Here is an 18,766-nt window from a genome sequence, read left to right as displayed (position 1 = left end):
TAGCCCGAGAGGTTGGGACATTTTCAGTGGTTCAAAACTTCAAAGTTAGGCTTCCTTGGCTCATGATGGTTATTTCAAATGACCTGCCTGTAACCTATGATCGTTCTGGAGTTGTGCACGACTTCCATGTAAGTGAAGTTGAGGTTGCAGTCTGTCACACCCATTTTTTGTAGTCCTTCTTGATGTTATATCGATCCGTTAATGTTATCGATAGAGGATTATATTTCATCTAAAAAATACATTGTGTGATATCTAAATATTTGATTCATTTTAAAGGAAAAGGAATTTCCACTATTACTATATTGGTATTGAGAACAGAACCCTTGAGCGTCCGAGTCAGAGTGCACAGCAGATCAGCATGAAGCCGTGAAATCCAAATCCATCGATGCATTTAGAAACATTAAAACAGTCACGCTACGGTCACAGCGCTTTGACTGAACGGGACGCTAGCGAAGTAGCGATGCGTGCCCTGAACCCTCCACTGTAAAACACATGGCACCCTCGTGCCTCTCTAGTCCTCTACTTTTATATAACATGGCCAGCACTCCAGTGTCAGCACAACAGTGTAGGAGGGAGAGACTGGACTCGGAAATCTTGTTGGAGTGGGAGGGTTGGCAAAAAATGAATAGAGAAAGAAAACCCACTCTTGGATTTCTTGCCTATGCCTCCCATTCCTACAGTCTTTTCACTAAGCTTTATCTCTCATTCCTTCATTCTGTTCTGATAAGGATTAAGGGTAAATAGGGGGACTGGAGTGGGGATCTGGGCTCATGTAAACATATAATTTCTATATACGGAAAAATGGGTTCTTGCCTATTCCACCCATAGTCTGTGATGTGCTTCTCTTCATCTCTTCCCCTGTCTTCTCGTCCATGTTCTGATTAGTTTGTATCTTTTACCCATGATTTGATTTAGAAGTAAATTCATTTTACTGGGTCCAAAGCTTGTATCTTTAATAATTTTTTATTATTAGGTTTTTGCAGATCCAAATGATGGAGAAGCTTAAGTTGAGAGAGGAGAACTACAAATGATGGTTGAACGAGCACGCCACATATTGGGGAATTTGTAACATGCCCAGATCTGGAATTATTGTATATTGATTATTGAGATGTGTTATTTGTTTCAGAAATTTTGTTCTTGAACCAGAAAGAGAAATTTCTCCAATTAAGTTCAGTGATGATTTGTTCTGTTTCTCAGCTTTGTTGGTAATCAAAAGAAGCTTATAGAGGATAGAGCCATGTAAAGCATTAAAACTTTTTTTTTACCATGTAAGATCGTTGGTTCTGGATCTGGGTACGATTGGATGCTTTTAAACAAGGGTGGGTTGTAGAGAATTGGTGATGGCAAGAGAATCCAACAGTGATGCAAATAAGTTCTAGTCACCTCATGATGATGTTACACTTCCGTCTTACCCTAGGTCTTTAACTCAGTTCATTACTTCATTTTGATCCAAAAAAGACTCTTATGGTAATTAATACATATTAGTACAAACAACAACATGGCCGGTTTGAGGGTAGGTGGAGGCTCCGCACCGATGAGTATCGGTGGCCAGTCTCTCACTTTGGGTGGCTGTTCGGTTGATCCCTTCTGTGGATCTGTTTTAACTTTTCTTTTTATGATTTCTCTTTTGACGGTTGATCCCGTGTGTCTCTTTTATTGCATTCAATACTCACACCACGTTAGAATTGTATAGATTGAGCAGAACTTTTTCAGTCCACCGACTGTGAATGCTCGAACGAAATTGTAAAACAAGAAACAATAACAGATTCTCATTGCAAGGGAGGGAACTTAAAGTTTTCGGGGCATTGTCCAGTATTCGATCTTTGGTTGCCGAGGCAGTCTGTGATTCTGGTTCCGGCGGTGTTTCCACAGAGTATAATCTGGTAGAGCTGTTTGTTGCCTGATTTGTCTTTGTTACAGATAAGCCCCGGAAGATAGATGGTGGCCTTTTGTATGGCATTGAAAACTGCAGTCATCTCATAAAATGACCCATTTGGATGGATTTCTGCATCAAATACCGATATTATTAAGCGAAAAGTTTTGAGTTCCACTAATTTATTTGAACTGAAATCCGAAAGTTGGATTATAGTAGTGATCAGACCTGCATTGCTGAGTATCTGGAGCATGTCTATTTTCTTCCTGAGATTGAGACCTGCATGAAAGTATTGATATTGACCTCCAAAGAGTGATTCTGCACAAGTCCCATATTTCTGCCATTCTTGCATCCATAGTTTCTTACTGCTAATGCTACTAGTACGGCTTGGGCAGGATAGTGATGGCCAATTCCTTTCCAAACTCTTGGTCAGGTTTGAGATCTATTAATTAATTCAATCAAAAATATAAGATGAAAGATACATCAGTAATCTATAATCAAGTGTAGCAACTTGAATGATGAGGAAGCAGGAGGGAACTTTAATTTACCTTAGATAAACTATAAGGGGTCTTAGATTTGCAGTAGGTTGGTCTATCCCCAGAAAAAGTATAAGGCCATATGCCACCAATTGTGAAACTGGGATGTTTTCTAATACTCTTTGGGTAGCAACAACCCTGCTTTGCTGCTGCACAGTATGAGCCTGGCCACTAATAAGATAACAGAAAAGTAAATCAGGATTAACTTGTAGTTGCAGTAATAATCATAGTAATGCAGTATTGCGCTAATTAGCTACACCTGATAAGCAATGTAGAAGGAAACAGGATTTTCCTGAGCGGTTAGAATAGTTGTTGACAGGCTTATGAGAGCACAGAGTATCAAACAGAAGATGGGGGAATGGGATTTCATGGTTTATAAGATTAGGGTCTCTCGTTGGATATAGGGCTATATAGAATGGATATGTGATATTAGAGCCAACTATATAATATTGGAGATGAGATTATGGTTGAGTGTGGATCGAGTTCCATTTATTACTGATATCTGTAAGAGATATTTGGGTTGAAGAGCCAGTTGGAACTTGGACATATTTTTCACTTCTCTGCTAGAAATTTATTGTTTTGTCTTTGCTTTTGAAGAGTAGAGTCTAGTCCAACTACCGCTTTTGATAACTTGAAGTGTAAATGTGTAACATTATCTGTTACCTGCATTTTATAAAACAAGTTGGATCCAAGTGTGGAAAGGAAGGGGTCAGTCTAGTTATGTGAGTGACAGTACTTAATCAACATCAAATCCCACAAATCTAGCCAGCTCCGGTGAGCACTGTAGAACTTTCCCAGTTAATTATGATTTGTTATACATTTTAAAAATGATTAGGGACATTGGGGGGATTTATATTAAACTCAGGAGTTTAGTTACTACTTGGTACTTACTACGGTACAAGAGCCATTACAACCATAGTTTCCAAGCTCCCAGTTATTTTTTATATTATTAAATTTGGTTTAACTAGAAAGTCTAAAGCTAACTTTGATTTGTATCAAACAGAACAAGAAAACAAGAGCGTATAGGAACCATTCCAGGTTGAGTATACTTACCCTTCCATCATTAGAGATTGGTAAACGTAGAATCGACCGCAGAAATTATGGCTGTTGCGATTGTTAACTGGGGTCTGCAACTCTGCATAGCTAAAACAAATGCTCAGGATCACCACACAAGCTGGATAATTGATCTAAATTGTTCTGTAGAATCTATTTACAACAGAAGATAAAATGTAAGTCACAAAACCAGATAATAGATTCAATAGCAAACGAAATACCAAACTAACTATATGTGCATACATTTGAACAGTTGTGGTCTCCTTTCAAGGCTTTGGTCAGATAAACTTGGATGTTCTAGATAGGTTGTTCCCACTGCTTGTGTCTCCACAACCCTTCTTCCTGTTGTAATATAAATGTCTATATCATGTGGAGTTGCAGCTATGATCATTGAAGCCACTACAAGCATGGCAGCTCTCATAATTGCAGCAACCATGTGGAGTTGCAGCTATGATCATTGAAGGCACTATAATGGACTTCTTACCATAGCATTCACACTAGCTTTGTATTCCTATATAAACCCTCCATTGTGAGATGAATAAACACTTGAATCTCCATCCTTCTCTGCATCTAAACTCTCTCTCTCTCAAGTTCTTCCCAACAAAGCTCTCTCCATTTTCTGAAACAGTTTTATGTTCGTTTTTCAACACGTTATCAGCACGAATAGCTCTACGATTTGGATTGCAGATTGACAAGAGGAGAGGTGAATAACTCTTGGGTTGCAGAGAAGAGACAGTTCATCATTCAATCAACTTCACTCTACCAGCTCTACAACCAAGTAGGTTTTTCCAAACAAAAACCGATTTTGCTGTTTCATTTTACCTTCTGTTCTCTGTGTTCCAGTATTTATTTGAAATAGTAAATCAACTCCAAAACTCACCAAATTTTGTATGCTGGAGCCCCTGTGTGTTTACTGCATCTCTGTAAATTTTCATATTTTTCTGGGTAGTTTTGCTTAGTGTTTCAGTTCGTCTTTCGACTGCTGTTCAGTAGGAACTGCAGTCACGATTTATGACTTTTGAAGCATCTAGTTTAACTTAATCTTCTATGAGAAACACTTATTTCTCTTGCACTATAATTGGCATAATTGAATGAGTAAAAAGGAAAATCAATAGCTTTTAATTTAGCTATCAATTCATGTATATTGTGACAAATATCTATATATACTTGTTTGGACTTTGTGATAATGATACATCTTTCCTTCATTATTTATTATGATAATGTTTTGTGGTATTACCTGCTCATATTAAATTTAAATATTTTACCCGCTTAAATTCTTTGCATTAGAATATATATGTGCGGAATGCAGGTACTTAACGAACCGGAAGTTCACACACATAAATATTGAACCAAAAGGGTTGAGAAATAATATTTCACATATATCGAACCTGTAGCTTCGATAATACCATATAAGGAACTTGAAGTTTCCTCCACAAATTCACTATACATGTTTAATCCGATTTTTCATACCATGTTATAGAACCTGAAGTTCTTATTGATTGCTTATGGAAGTTATTACCCATAGCACTAACTATTGTCCTTTAAATCCTTGTAGAGAATGTCAAATCTCAACAAACTTGACTTTGTCGCTTTGGAAGTTTCCGGAAGGAACTATCTCAAGTGGACCCAAGATGTCAAGCTTCATCTGACTGCAAATAAGATGAGATCACGATTATTGCTGACAACATCACCCCTGAAGACATGAAGGCAAGGGCTATGATTTTCATCAGGAAACATATGGAAGAAGCACTCAAGGTGGAATATTTAGCTGAAGAAGACCCACGATCTCTTTGGAAGCAAGGCACGATTGGCAGAACATACGTTTCCAAGATTTCAAGACTGTCAATGAGTATAACTCTGAAATCTGCTGGATTCGGTCACTCCTAAAATTCTGTGGAGAAGAGCTCACAGAAGCCGACCTACTGGAGAAAACTTTCTCCACCTTCCCACCTTCCTGTATGGTCCTGCAGCAACAATACAGGGAAAGAAACTTTGCTAGATTCTCCGAATTAATCACCATCCTGTTGCTCGCTGAAAAGAACAACAACCTACTTCTGAGGAATGATCAAGCAAGGCCCACCGGTACTAGAGCAATTCCTTTGCCTGAAGCAAATACTATTGCCCATCACGAAAATAATCGTGGAAGGAGGAACCGGGGCCGTGGAAGGGGAAGAAGGTCTGAACGTCCAAGGCATGGAAGGAGAAATGGGCCCAGAAATGGCCCATATGATCGTGACCACCCAGGCAATGGCCCAAGGGGTCGAGGAGGACGTGGACAAGGCCCACGTGGTGGAAACCGAAATGGCCAAGTCCGACAAGCTCAAATTAGAGAGAACCCTGGTCCGGCCCGTCGCCCTCAAAATCAGCATAATCTATGTTATAGATGTGGAGGCACTGACCATTGGTCCCGCACCTGTCGTGCAACAGATGAAGAGATAGGAGAGTATCACGCCAGACGCGGAACTCGAGAGGCCAACCTTGTGGAAGAGTCAGTCCCTATGGATACCACCTTGGAGATTACTTATTTCCAAGCAGCCAATGGATACATCGAGGATTGAAAACTCGAGGACATGGGCATAATAGGCACTTGTGCCATATCTATGTTATTGTTATGAATAATGCTTTCTATTTTTCAGATTATCTTTGGTGATTTTTGGAATATTAGTTTTACATAATTTGGTTATGCTTGGATGTTTAATTCAATAAAGTTATTTATTTTCATACATGTGATCCATTGAGTTAAATATGTGAATAGGCATGTCTTGTGAGGAAGTTTGTTGTCTAGCTGATAGTGCTACTACGCACACCATACTCCGAGATAGGAAGTTTTTTTTAAACTTATTGCCTACTCATACCTCTGTGACAACTATATCAGGTCAATCCAACCTGATAGAGGGCCATGGCAAAGCCCAATTTATGTTGTCCAATGGTACTGAATTTACCATTAATGAGGCCTTATATTCTCCACGTTCCAGAAGAACGTTATTGAGTTTTAAGGATATTCGAGCCAACGGTTATCACGTTGAAACCACTGAGGAAAAAGGAGTGGAATATCTTTGCATAACCTCCAATTTGTATGGCCGGAAGCGTACATTGGAGAAGCTAAAATGCCTCTCGAGTGGTCTCTACATGGCTACCATTAGATCAATTGAGGCAAATCACATAACCAGCCAGAAGCTAACCAATTCGAGCAACTACTTGCTTTGGCATGACCGTTTGGGACACCCAGGTCAAAGTATGATGCGCCGTATCCTAAATTCATCCCACGGGCATCCCCTTACCAATAAGGATCTTGTGTACAGTAACACATTATGCCAAGCTTGCTCATTGGGAAAATTAAATATAAGACCATCATATGCAAAGACTGAAAAAGACTCCAACCTTTTTCTACAAAGGATACAAGGGGATATATGTGGACCTATCCAACCACCATGCGGACCATTTAAATATTTCATGGTTTTGGTTGATGCATCGACAAGGTGGTCACATGTTACACTATTGTCCACAAGAAATGCTGCGTTTGCTAAACTCCTTGCCCAGATCATTAAATTAAGGGCTCACCACCCGGATTATCCAATCAAGTCCATAAGACTTGATAATGCCGGAGAGTTTACATCAAAATCTTTTGATGATTATTGCATGTCCCTTGGGATTAATGTTGAGCATCCAGTTCCCTATGTTCACACCCAGAATGGTCTCGCAGAAGCGTTCATTAAAAGATTACAAATGATCGCACGGACCTTGGTAATGCGAACCAAGCTTCCAGTATCTGCGTGGGGCCATGCAATTTTGCATGCAGCCATGTTGGTCCGACTGAGGCCCATTGCCACCCAACCTTATTCCGCGTTACAGTTGGTGACTGGGTACGAACCTGATGTTTCGCACTTACGTGTATTTGGGTGTGCAGTTCTCGTGCCAATTGCGCCGCCACAACGTACAAAAATGGGTCCTCAACGAAGGATGGGCATATATATCGGTTATGAATCTCCATCCATTATACGCTTTTTAGAGCCCTTGACAGGCGATCTCTTTACCGCTAGATTTGTGGATTGTCACTTTGATGAGACAGTCTTCCCGCCGTTAGGGGGAGATAAGAACGTTACCGTTCCTGATGAACGACGTGAATTGACGTGGAATGTCCCCACTATGTCTTATCTTGATCCCCGAACCGCACAATGCGATAATGAAGTGCGAAGAATTCTAGATCTACAGAGTGTAGCCCAAAATATGCCAGACGCTTTCTCTGATCTAGCTAAAGTGACGAGATCACATATACCTGCTGCAAATGTGCCTGCAAGAATAGATGTCCCTGTAGGACGCGTTGTCCCGGATGGACGAGGTACGACCATGGCGGCTAACCAGTCACATGTCCCTGCCCAGAAGCGAGGTAGACCACTAGGTTCGAAGGATTCCTATCCCCGGAAGAGGGTAAAACCGGCACAAACGAATCCACTAGACATCGCGATCTCAACTGATCCATCTCACGAGATAATTCCAGATTATGGGTCCGTCCTAGAAGAGACAACGTTGGGGGACGCTCCAACGTCTGAACCCACTCTCGAGAATAGAGAAATCTCTATAAATTATGCATGCTTAAGTGAGATTTGGAATCGGAATGAGATTATCATCGATGATATATTTGTATTCGCGGTAGCTACCGAAATTATAACTAGCGATGACATCGAACCTCGCTCTGTTGATGAATGTCAACGTAGAGACGACTGGCCAAAATGGAAAGAAGCAATTCAGGTCGAATTAGATTCCTTGACAAAGAGAAAAGTGTTCGGACCTGTCGTTCCCACACCTCACCATGTTAAACCTGTAGGATTTAAATGGGTATTTGTAAGGAAGCGTAATGAGGAAAACGAGATTGTAAGATACAAGGCTCGTCTAGTGGCGCAAGGATTCTCTCAACGCCCTGGGATTGATTACGATGAGACATATTCTCCTGTAATGGATGTTATAACGTTCCGCTACCTCATCAGTTTAGCAATTTCCGAAAAACTGAATATGCAGCTAATGGATGTGGTCACAGCTTATCTCTATGGGGATCTTGATACAGAGATATACATGAAAGTTCCTGAAGGACTTAAGATACCAGATACAAATAGTTCTAGACCACGGAACACCCTCTCCATTCGTTTGAGGCGTTCACTTTATGGATTGAAACAATCCGGACGGATGTGGTACAACCGTCTAAGTGAATATTTGATTGAGATGGGATATGTAAACAATGAACTATGCCCATGCGTGTTTATTAAGAAAACAAGTTCTGGATTTGCAATTGTGGCAGTTTATGTCGATGACATGAATCTGATTGGTACTCCTGAAGAGATCAAAGAAACCGCCAAGCACCTGAAGTCTGAATTCGAAATGAAAGATCTTGGGAGAACGAATTACTGCCTCGGCCTGGAGCTTGAGCACCGTGCTGATGGGATTCTGCTTCATCAATCAAACTACATCCAGAAGATGTTAAGACGCTTTAATGAGGATAAAGCGAAACCTTCAAGCACACCCATGGTCATCCAAAGTCTAGACCCTAAGAGAGATCCGTTTCGTCCCGCAGATGATAACGAAGAGATATTGGCACCAGAAGTCCCATATCTAAGTGCAATAGGTGCATTATTGTACTTGACTCAATGCACTAGACCAGACATTTCATTTTCTGTGAACTTGTTAGCTAGATATAGCTCTGCACCAACACGCCGCCACTGGAATGGTATAAAAGATATTTTTCGTTATCTTAGAGGAACGATTGATATGGGCTTATTTTATCCCTATGCATCAAGAAATGGATCAAACCCCCTTGATCCTCAGAATGATGCTCGCCTTGTTGGATATGCTGATGCAGGCTATCTATCAGACCCACACAAGGCACGTTCCCAAACTGGTTATGTCTTTACCATTGGGAATACCGCAATTTCTTGGAGGTCTACAAAACAGACCCTTGTTGCTACCTCTTCGAATCATGCTGAGATTCTAGCTCTTCACGAAGCAGTACGTGAATGTATATGGTTGAGAGCCATCACAAAGCATGTTCAAAGCACATGTGGCCTGCATTCCACCACTGATGAACCAACCACTATCCACGAGGATAATGCTGCTTGCATCGAGCAAATGAAGACAGGTTTCATCAAAGGAGACAACACCAAACATATTGCACCAAAGTTTTTCTTCAATCAGCAACAACAAGAGCATCAGAAGATTGAGGTCAAGCAGATTCGATCTGAAGACAATCGTGCAGACCTCTTCACTAAGTCACTACCAAAGTCTACATTCCAGAAGCATGTACAAGGTATTGGTCTACGTAAATTATCTGAATTACCTAACATGTAACTTTTAGGGGAAGTTGAAATCAGGGGGAGTATCCAGAAGCATACCCACTTGACCATCGTGTACTCTTTTGTCCTTCGTCCAGGGTTATTTTGTCCCACTGGGTTTTATTACCTGGCAAGGTTTTAACGAGGCACATCTTTAGCATAGTCGCTCCATCCTGAAGATGTTTTGATTCAACATATATGCATTTGCTCATCTTTTCCCTTCGACCACGGGTTTTTCCCACTGGGTTTACCGGGCAAGGTTTTGGTGTAGCAAATCTAAATGCATCCCTCTCGTAGACATACTACCTACTTATGATGCTGATAAGAAGACTCCACTTATCTCCGAAGCTATGATATTGCTACCCCACACTCATGAGCGTTGTGCTCTTTTTCTCCTTCGACCAAGGTTGTTTTTCCCACAGGGTTTTTATTACTTGGCAAGTTTTTTTTTTAACGAGGCAACTTAGAAGCGCACGACCTAGACAATACTATTAACATGAAATATCCAAGGGGGAGTGTTGTAATATAAATATCTATATCATGTGGAGTTGCAGCTATGATCATTGAAGCCACTACAAGCATGGCAGCTCTCATAATTGCAGCAACCATGTGGAGTTGCAGCTATGATCATTGAAGGCACTATAATGGACTTCTTACCATAGCATTCACACTAGCTTTGTATTCCTATATAAACCCTCCATTGTGAGATGAATAAACACTTGAATCTCCATCCTTCTCTGCATCTAAACTCTCTCTCTCTCAAGTTCTTCCCAACAAAGCTCTCTCCATTTTCTGAAACAGTTTTATGTTCGTTTTTCAACACTTCCTTAATTATACTTATCATGAAGGGACCTATCTCCGACCTGCAATATTTTGTAAAAGAAAAGCTTGCAGCGCCTTGCTGCAATCTCTATAAAGAAACATGAAACACAGAAGGACCACTACATAGTTCAAGAACCCAGTAATGCATCTGGTCAGTATTTAACCAATTACAATAAGATTGAAACGACAAGTTCAAATAGGAAAAGCAGACAACATAGCATATGTAACAACCCGACCACCTGCTCTGTGAATAGCATCAGCATGAAAAACCACATCACAAATTTCAAACAAAGTACTTCTCATGCTTTCTTCAGCTAAATGCACCTTTCTTTGAGGCCAACTGGAACCCAGCAACCACAGTCCATTACCTCATTAAGGCACTGGACTCCCTTACAGATGTCCACAACCACGTTACTTTCACAACTGACCTAACATTGTTCTAAAGGTCTTTAGTTTACTTTCTCAACTTAGTCTATCATAAACTACTGTACATAAATAAAACTTTGTTCGTATGCTATCATTGAATATAGTAGCAATGACTTGGGAGAAAAGGAAATGTGTATGGTAAAAATAAATTTTAAGTACAGGTTCCAAGTATTTCAGAAAAACAAAAGTCATGATGAGATAAGATGCATACCTGTAATGCCCATTATCTAGGCACATAGCAAATTAGTAATCATAGGTTGATGACCGGCCTACTCTATGGTCCACTGAAAAAAAAAACATATGAGCGCTGGAAGGAAATGGGAAAACTGCACAACCCAGGCCATGCTATTCAATGATATTGGAAAAATGGCAGCGTAACGTATTGAAAGGCCTTGTTTCATGGAAAAGACAGTCAGTTCGTTGGGTTATTACTCGGCTTACATTCAGCATCGTAGAGAACATATGAGAATGAATTTGACAGAAAACAGGAATCTTTTCTTGCTAGTGCCTTCAGCATTATAAAAAGTGCTATTGCGCAAACATAAATAAGTTCAGTATATGTAAAAAACAAGAAGTCTTAAACATCTATAAAACATTTAAACTGCATAAACAACATTATAGAGTAAATAGAATGAACAAGAGAAAAAATCATACACACACACACACACATGCACATACCTCTCTCATATTTCTATGATTCCAACCAGGGCACAAATTAATCCACATATCAAGCAGAATCAGAACATAGTCCAGTCCAGTCCAGGCTCAAAGTGCCCAAACATCAGCACTGAAGGATGAGCAAGCATATTGTTTGGGTACACGAGCAACCATTCAAAGTTCAAACCCCTGAATATTATAAAACCATGGAGAATATAATTGCAGTTGCATAATCTAAGGATCAAATAACAGATGATAAAATGTTGTCATCCGATACATTCAGATAGCTTAGAAAAGATTTTGAAGTTCCTGACTGGAACCTTCATCTCTGCAAGTTGGCCATTGTTAACCTGGATGTACCAAAATACTACTCAAGCCCACTTCTATCTATAAGCTTTCTTTCAGAAGTGTTTTATGCAATTGTTGTTACCTCCATGAAGATAATGGGCTGATGTCCCATCAACTTAGAGATGTCAGGAATTGAACTGATTCAAAGAGTTGTTCAGACCAAAAAGATCTTAATGATTTGTTAAAACTTGTAGGAAGTGAAATGATACACAGACTTGTATTTTGAGGGTTCTTAGTTATAGTCTTGCAGGTTTGCTAAAGTTCACATCCAAGAATACTCCGGATTATATACTCATTATATATAAGTCTTTCCATATGTTATAGAATATTTTAGAGCAGTCTAATTGTTGTGTAATGCAGACCAAAAAGTAAATCTGTCAAGGATGTTGTGAGGATCAAAACATGACACGATTAAGATGATTCTAGATGAACCAATTTTGGAACTTGACCATCTCGAAACTACTCTGTTTAGCAGAACTTAACAGTTACCGCATATCAAGTTACAGTGTGACATGTTTAGCAACATGAAGTAGCCAAGCATCTAATAAGTTCAGACTTTTACCAATACAGAATTGAGTAGTTGAACAAAAAATGAGATGCATGAAAGCTGCATTGACATAAATCCCTAAGACAAAATCAACATTTTCCAGAAGAATCTATAATGAATGTATAGCAATACATAATTGATACTAACAACAAACCACATCTACACTTTCAAGATAAATCTATAAAGAAGGCATCACATTACATGAATTGATCTCTCTCCTACCACTAAGTCCTACAAATTTATCATTGAATAACAAGATGGGACATTTGTTCATCAAATTTGGCCCATCATAAGCTTCTTTAAGAAAAACAGTACTCCTTGCACCTTTATTAGTTATGTAAAAGATACCATTATGCTTTATCAAACAAAGCAGCAATTTGGAAGGTAAGAAATACTCTGAATGAAATGCCTCCATTTGAGCAGATGTCATCCTCTTCTCCATAGTCAAACTGAGGAGCTCATGAAGCACTGCCACCACTCGCTTCCTTGCTTTAGTATCAGCAATGTCGAACCTCCTTGCATTCAAATACGGAGAAGGGAATTCGAGTTTCTGCCACTTTTCAAGTTGCTCAAGATAACTTGCATTTGGCCTAAAACCAGCAGGAAACCTCATTGTAAAGGCTTGTGGACCTCGAAAATTACCATCTTTCGATATTCTAAAATTCTTTCCCACTCCATCAGAGGCCACAATCCCATCACTAGCTAATCGTTCCTCACGAGCTGTGACTGCTAGGGAAGAATCCCAATTCTCCAAATGAAGATAGGCTCTTCCACTGACATCCTTAACTGAAAAAAATTCAGGGTACTTTGGAATCAATGACTTTCTGAAATCATCCGGCAAACCCAATTCACATTGAACGAAATCAATCGATTCGAGTGGAACCCTGCAATCAACTGACAACATTAACAATTTCCTTAGATTCTTAACCAAAATGGGTTCCATCAACTGCTTAGCTTCAGCTTGTTCCCTAGCAACCCTTTCAGCTTTTTCAGTGAGCTGAACAAAAGGGGGCATTCTATTGCCACCACCAACATAGAAAATTGAAGGATTTTTCTCTATAACAGCCATGAAATTCCACTTGTGAACAAACCCAACTTCCTTCTCGAGGTCCCTGAGAAGTAAAGATTGGTGCTTGTGTGACTGAATAATGGATTTGAGCTGTAAAATCAAGGCAGGCTTCTTCCGCAAGTCCATGGCTTTGTCAAGGTCATGGTCCCTGTGGTAGACTCTCTTCTTGGGTCTTCTTCCTCCGCTGTGTCTGTGCTTTACTGAGACCCACATACAAGGTGTTTGCTGAAATGGGGTTTTGAGAAGTTGGTGAAAGCGAGCTAAGGTGGGTTTCTTGTACATTGTGAAATAACAGAGGTGAGAGTCTGGGTGAGGCAAAACGTCGAACACTTGGCGTGCATGTTCTACCCAACGGTCGGTTCAATCAGTTTCCGAGGATCCTCTTCCGGCTTTGTGGGAGGTGGAAGAGCCATAAAGGCTACTGCAGTAAAGTGGTGAACTGGGAATTCAATATTGAGCGCTCCCGGCCACCCTTTACGGTTGTTTGGGAGTGACCAATTCGGTGTTACACCATAATAGGTGCGCGTTGGTTAGCAACACCTTAATGGCCTCAGATACCTTGAAACAAGTTTCTCAACCACAAGGGGTGCTCTAATTTCTAGTGATCACACAAAGGCTTGGAAATGTTGGAGCAGTCATTTGATGATCTATAGAACCTGTCATGGCCTAAGAAACTCGTGGAGACAACTTGAAAATGAGCTTAAACTTGTCTCACATTATATGCTCATTAATATGGTCAAATTAGCAAGCAGTACGTAGTACAGTTAAAACATGCCACATCCAGTAAGTACAGTTGAAATGCAAAGATAATCAAAATGCATAGTAGGAAATTATCGTATAGCGCTGCCAAGAGCATTCTCAGGAGCTTGAATTTCAACAAGATACACAGGTTCAAGGAGCCTTGGCATAGATGACCCTCCTACTCCTAGCAGTTGGAATAACCTGACCACCTCCGAACCACATCACAGATTTCAAAGCAAATACCCCTCATGTTTTCTTCAGCCAATGCTCCTTCCTTTGAAGCCCACTGGAACCCAGCAACGACTGAGTCCTTGATTTCATTGAGGTACTGGACTCCCTTACATGCACATGTCAACAACCATGTTAGGACCAATAGTCTCAGGCCCAAAACACCAGATTTTCTTAGCAAGATCCTTGTCCCAACCAAATTCCTCAGCCAAGATTAAAAGAACGAATTTTGGGATCATCCCTTGGACCAATACGACCATCATCAATGGCCTCAGGAAGACCTTCCTTCCATGTACAGGCGGTTATGCTTGTTGGGTGACTTGCTCATCACTGTACGTACGGCTAGACTTCTCGAGGACCGTCTCACGGAAGGACACAACAGGATCAGATTTTATAATTTCTGCTCCACCCATAAAATCATCCTGAAGATCCTTCAGACAGATTTCAAGGTGATCGAGTTCACCAGCACCTGCAATAATGTGCTCCCCAGACTCCTCAATGGAACAGACAACCATAGGATCAGACTTTGCCAGACGTTTGAGACCTTCAACAAGTTTGGGAAGGTCAGAAGCAACCTTGCATTGAACAGCAACGGGTGAGACAGAGAACTTCATAGCACGAATGGGGTGGGCATCGGTTTCCTTTTCATTTGTTAATGTAGCATTCTTGGTGATAAACTGATCCAGACCAACCAAGGCAACAGTGTTACCACAAGGAACGTCCTCAACAGTTTCTTGTTTCTTTCCCATCCAGATTACAGTTCTCTGTACGTACATTCTTAACATACAAATCTTCTTTTCTCCAGGAATATAATTTGGACCCATAATTCTAACCTTCACACCTGTATGGACTTTCCCAGCAAACACACGACCAAAAGCAAAGAATCTACCCTTGTCAGAGGCAGGAATCATCTTAGACACATACAGCATAAGAGGTCCTTCAGGATCACAGTTCCTAATGGCATTGGCATATTGGTCATCAAGGGGGCCCTCATACAAATTCTCCACACGATACCTCTGAGCAGTTGAAGGAGAGGGAAGATGAAAGATCATCATTTCCAACAAGCTAGGCACTGCTGGCTGGCAGCCAGTTCTGCATAACACGCTTCATCAGTGCTTTTCCCATCAGCTCCTTTTCGTCACTCTTCATGCATGGTGACTCCAAGCTTTGTCAACATAGGCCACAGCTTGTCCTTCTGGTCATTCATGCAAGTGTTGATAATCTGCTTGATGGGTTCATAGCAGAACTGAACGAAACCACGCTTGCAGGTAGCAGAACCAGTGCTCTTGGTGGTCCATTTCTCGGTAGCTGGGTCAAAATAGTTCTCACCCCAGAGCCTTTCCATCATCTTTGACTCATCAACTCCAAACTTGGATGCATACATCTTGGCAAAGTTGGTTAGAGTGAAAGCCCAACCATGCAAACCAGCAGAGAAAGCAACCGTACGTTCCTTTCTCAGGGTAGACCTGGACATCACCAAGGAGGGGGTCTTCGTAGGTAGCCATAATGACATTAGCATTCTCAATAACCCTTTGAAATGCTTGGTACGCCTCCTCTCCATCCACCTGGAGCTCAAGGAAGCACCTGTCCATCTTGTTAACAGTCAAAACAGGCCTGATCCTTTCTCCCAAGGCTTGACGAAGCACAGTCTCTGTTTGTACACAAACGCCCTCAATGCAATCAACGACCACAAGTGCACCATCAGTAATGCGAAGAGCAGCTGTGACCTCAGATGAAAAGTCAACGTGCCCGGGGAATCAATGAGGTTGATGAGGTACTCATTTCCGTTTCTTTCTCCCTTGTAGCTCTTCAGAGCATCATCAGACATTTCATAATAGAGGGAGATACCAGTAGATTTGATTGTGATGCCACGCTCTGCCTCATCAGCACGGGTATCTGTCATCCGAACATCACCAGCAACCTCTTGGGCAATGATACCAGCAGCAGCCACAAGAGAATCCGTAAGGGTTGACTTCCCTGCAGATTGAATTTGGATACCATCAGAACTTTGAACCAATACAACTGAATAACTTTGAACTACTACAAATGAAAAGGGGAAAAAGATTATAGATAAAAATCATTCAAAAGGTGCCACATAGAAACCCAAGGAGTTGGAGTGCAAACACAATTTCAAAGTACATGCAAACGGAAATATAGCAAAAATACTAGAACATATCTACCAGTAGGCCATCAAAATCAAAGCTAAATCAAAACAAAAACTATATAATCACCCTCTGAGAAAAACAAATCATCAAATGAAAAGATGATTAGTACCGTGATCAACATGTGCAATAACAGACATATTGCGAATGTTGTGTTTGGAGTCCATAATCCGGCGAAGCTCCTCATCTGTAAACTTCACCTGTACATATCCCGAATATCTCACTAACCAAATGATGAAGAAACTCAACAATAAATATTAGATTGATAACTGACTTACCATCTTGACTAGTCTTTAAGGGAAACCAGCAATCACTAAAGGTACCTGAATATCAAAAGTGAAGAGATGAATTTTCTGTTCATTTATGTGAATACAGTAAAAATACTACACGCAACACATTTGAAACACCAAAGGTAACATCTTGAAATTTGCAACGACAAGGTGTAGAACAAGGAGTGATTGATCAATGCATTTGTTCTGTTACTTCAAATACAACTACAGACGTCAATGCATTTCACCATTCCTTTTATGCAATTAAGCACATTACATGCACTAATTGAATAGTTACATTCCAAATAAACACTTAACTGACTTGTTGAACTTCGTAGACACATTTTGTCTTGGAAAAGAGAAATCAAGTAAATTGTCTACCTTGATTAATGAAACAGATAAAAACATTTGATTGAAAAAAAAAATTCCAATACCATTGTTTTAGTGCTCCCTAAGATGAAGGCATTAAAATATGTAAAAGTATTACACAAAAACTGTATCGACCAGGTTAGTATTCTTTTATTACCCCTAAGATGAATGTTAAACTATCTTTTCCAGAAGAAAACTACTAATATATATATAGATGCTTTCACTGTTAATACTTAATAATAACCATATCAGATTATTTTCCAACCTCAAATTTTGGACGAAGCAAAGAGTCTCAGTGTTATATGCAAGTCAGTGTAACACGTACTATAACAGAACAATTAATGTTCTAGTACAAAATATTTAGGCAGAAAAACATAGGAAATTCTAATAGGCAGCATAAAAGTACCCTACTATTCCAGCAAAACAGAGCCTTAGATTGCTCAATTTATAAAACAAAGGATCTACGTAAAAATTACACATAACAGTAAAGAGACATCTTATCTCAGGTAAAACATTTCAACTATAGGAAAACAAAGACATCGAACTACCTTTCCACGTAAAAGCTTTCTGGCGAAACAAACACACCCTTAGCCCTTAGCCCACAACAACAAAGAAACTCCACGTGTCTGACGTAAAAATTTTCATTTATCGATCAGAAAAACTTTACGTAGCAATATTCCAGCGAAACAAAAACAGAGCATCATATGAAAACATCGAACACAGATGATAGATCAAATATCGATACCAAAAAGAAGTAAGCAATACACATATATCGTAGAAGAAAATCTAAACGTAACAATGTCGCTCAAAAACAAACGCATGCACAAGCAAACAACATAATCCGTGAGAGAAAACAAGCAAGAGCTGATTTGGGTAATGCAAAACGTACAATGAGGACTGCAATGAATAATACAAAGCAGTGATCAAGGATTAGAATCATAATAAATAATAAGAAGACAGACCTTGAAGACGAAGCGAGCGTGAGAAGGACTCTCGATCGGCAGCGAGTCAGCAACCGAAAGCGAACGGGAGGAGTGAGAGAGTGTGAGTGTTGTATTCGCTAAATGGGTTGGGCTCGGCTATTCTTATTTCTTTCTAAGATCTTTGGGCCCAAATTAAAAGAGAAAGATAAACCCATTTGTAGTTACAATTTTCATTGGGTAATATAGATCTAGCTTCTTGTTACAATGAAGAAATATATGTGCATCGTGCTATTTGACACCCAACTTCTTTCAAAGTATTCCGTCACAGGAAGTACGCTCTAAGTTCAGTGTTTTCACTTTGTCCATGTTTTAAAGTTTGTACTTTTTGTCATTTTCATGCCAGAATGAAGTGAAATTACTTAA

General features: G+C 40.1%; 2 protein-coding genes, 1 long non-coding RNA gene and 1 pseudogene across 3 annotated transcripts; 1 reads left to right on the top strand and 3 right to left on the bottom strand.

The window, feature by feature from the left end:
* The first annotated feature begins 341 nt into the window (after positions 1–341).
* On the top strand, positions 342–1,173 carry LOC133745646 (uncharacterized). The gene is made up of 2 exons (XR_009863699.1): positions 342–884; positions 974–1,173. It is a non-coding gene; the product is annotated as an uncharacterized LOC133745646 (long non-coding RNA).
* A 195-nt stretch (positions 1,174–1,368) lies between these two features.
* LOC133745645 (extracellular ribonuclease LE-like) lies at positions 1,369–3,063 on the bottom strand. The gene is made up of 4 exons (XM_062173750.1): positions 2,669–3,063; positions 2,422–2,580; positions 2,102–2,315; positions 1,369–2,005 (listed from the first exon to the last, which is right to left on the bottom strand). The coding sequence occupies exons 1-4, from the start codon at positions 2,777–2,779 to the stop codon at positions 1,770–1,772; spliced, it is 720 nt and encodes a 239-aa protein (XP_062029734.1). The 5' UTR covers positions 2,780–3,063; the 3' UTR covers positions 1,369–1,769.
* A 9,598-nt stretch (positions 3,064–12,661) lies between these two features.
* On the bottom strand, positions 12,662–14,345 carry LOC133706725 (protein WHAT'S THIS FACTOR 1 homolog, chloroplastic). The gene has a single exon (XM_062132270.1). The coding sequence runs from the start codon at positions 13,931–13,933 to the stop codon at positions 12,761–12,763; it is 1,173 nt and encodes a 390-aa protein (XP_061988254.1). The 5' UTR covers positions 13,934–14,345; the 3' UTR covers positions 12,662–12,760.
* Positions 14,346–14,474: 129 nt separating this feature from the next.
* On the bottom strand, positions 14,475–17,169 carry LOC133706724 (elongation factor 2-like; annotated as a pseudogene).
* Positions 17,170–18,766: the final 1,597 nt, after the last annotated feature.

Source organism: Rosa rugosa, chromosome 4 (assembly GCF_958449725.1).
Source record: "Rosa rugosa chromosome 4, drRosRugo1.1, whole genome shotgun sequence".
NCBI lineage: Eukaryota > Viridiplantae > Streptophyta > Magnoliopsida > Rosales > Rosaceae > Rosa > Rosa rugosa.
Note: the sequence above shows the minus strand (reverse complement) of the source record. Positions and strands in the feature narration are given on the sequence as shown.

Bases quoted from the DNA above. Each gene is read 5' to 3' on its own strand.
- LOC133745645 (XM_062173750.1), bottom strand. From the start codon at position 2,779: ATGAAATCCCATTCCCCCATCTTCTGTTTGATACTCTGTGCTCTCATA. The intron at 2,316-2,421 runs GTAAATTAAAGT...ATTAATTAATAG, and splicing joins CCCCTTATAGTTTATCTAAG to ATCTCAAACCTGACCAAGAG. The intron at 2,006-2,101 runs GTCTGATCACTA...TATTTGATGCAG, and splicing joins CCAGATACTCAGCAATGCAG to AAATCCATCCAAATGGGTCA.
- LOC133706725 (XM_062132270.1), bottom strand. From the start codon at position 13,933: ATGTACAAGAAACCCACCTTAGCTCGCTTTCACCAACTTCTCAAAACC.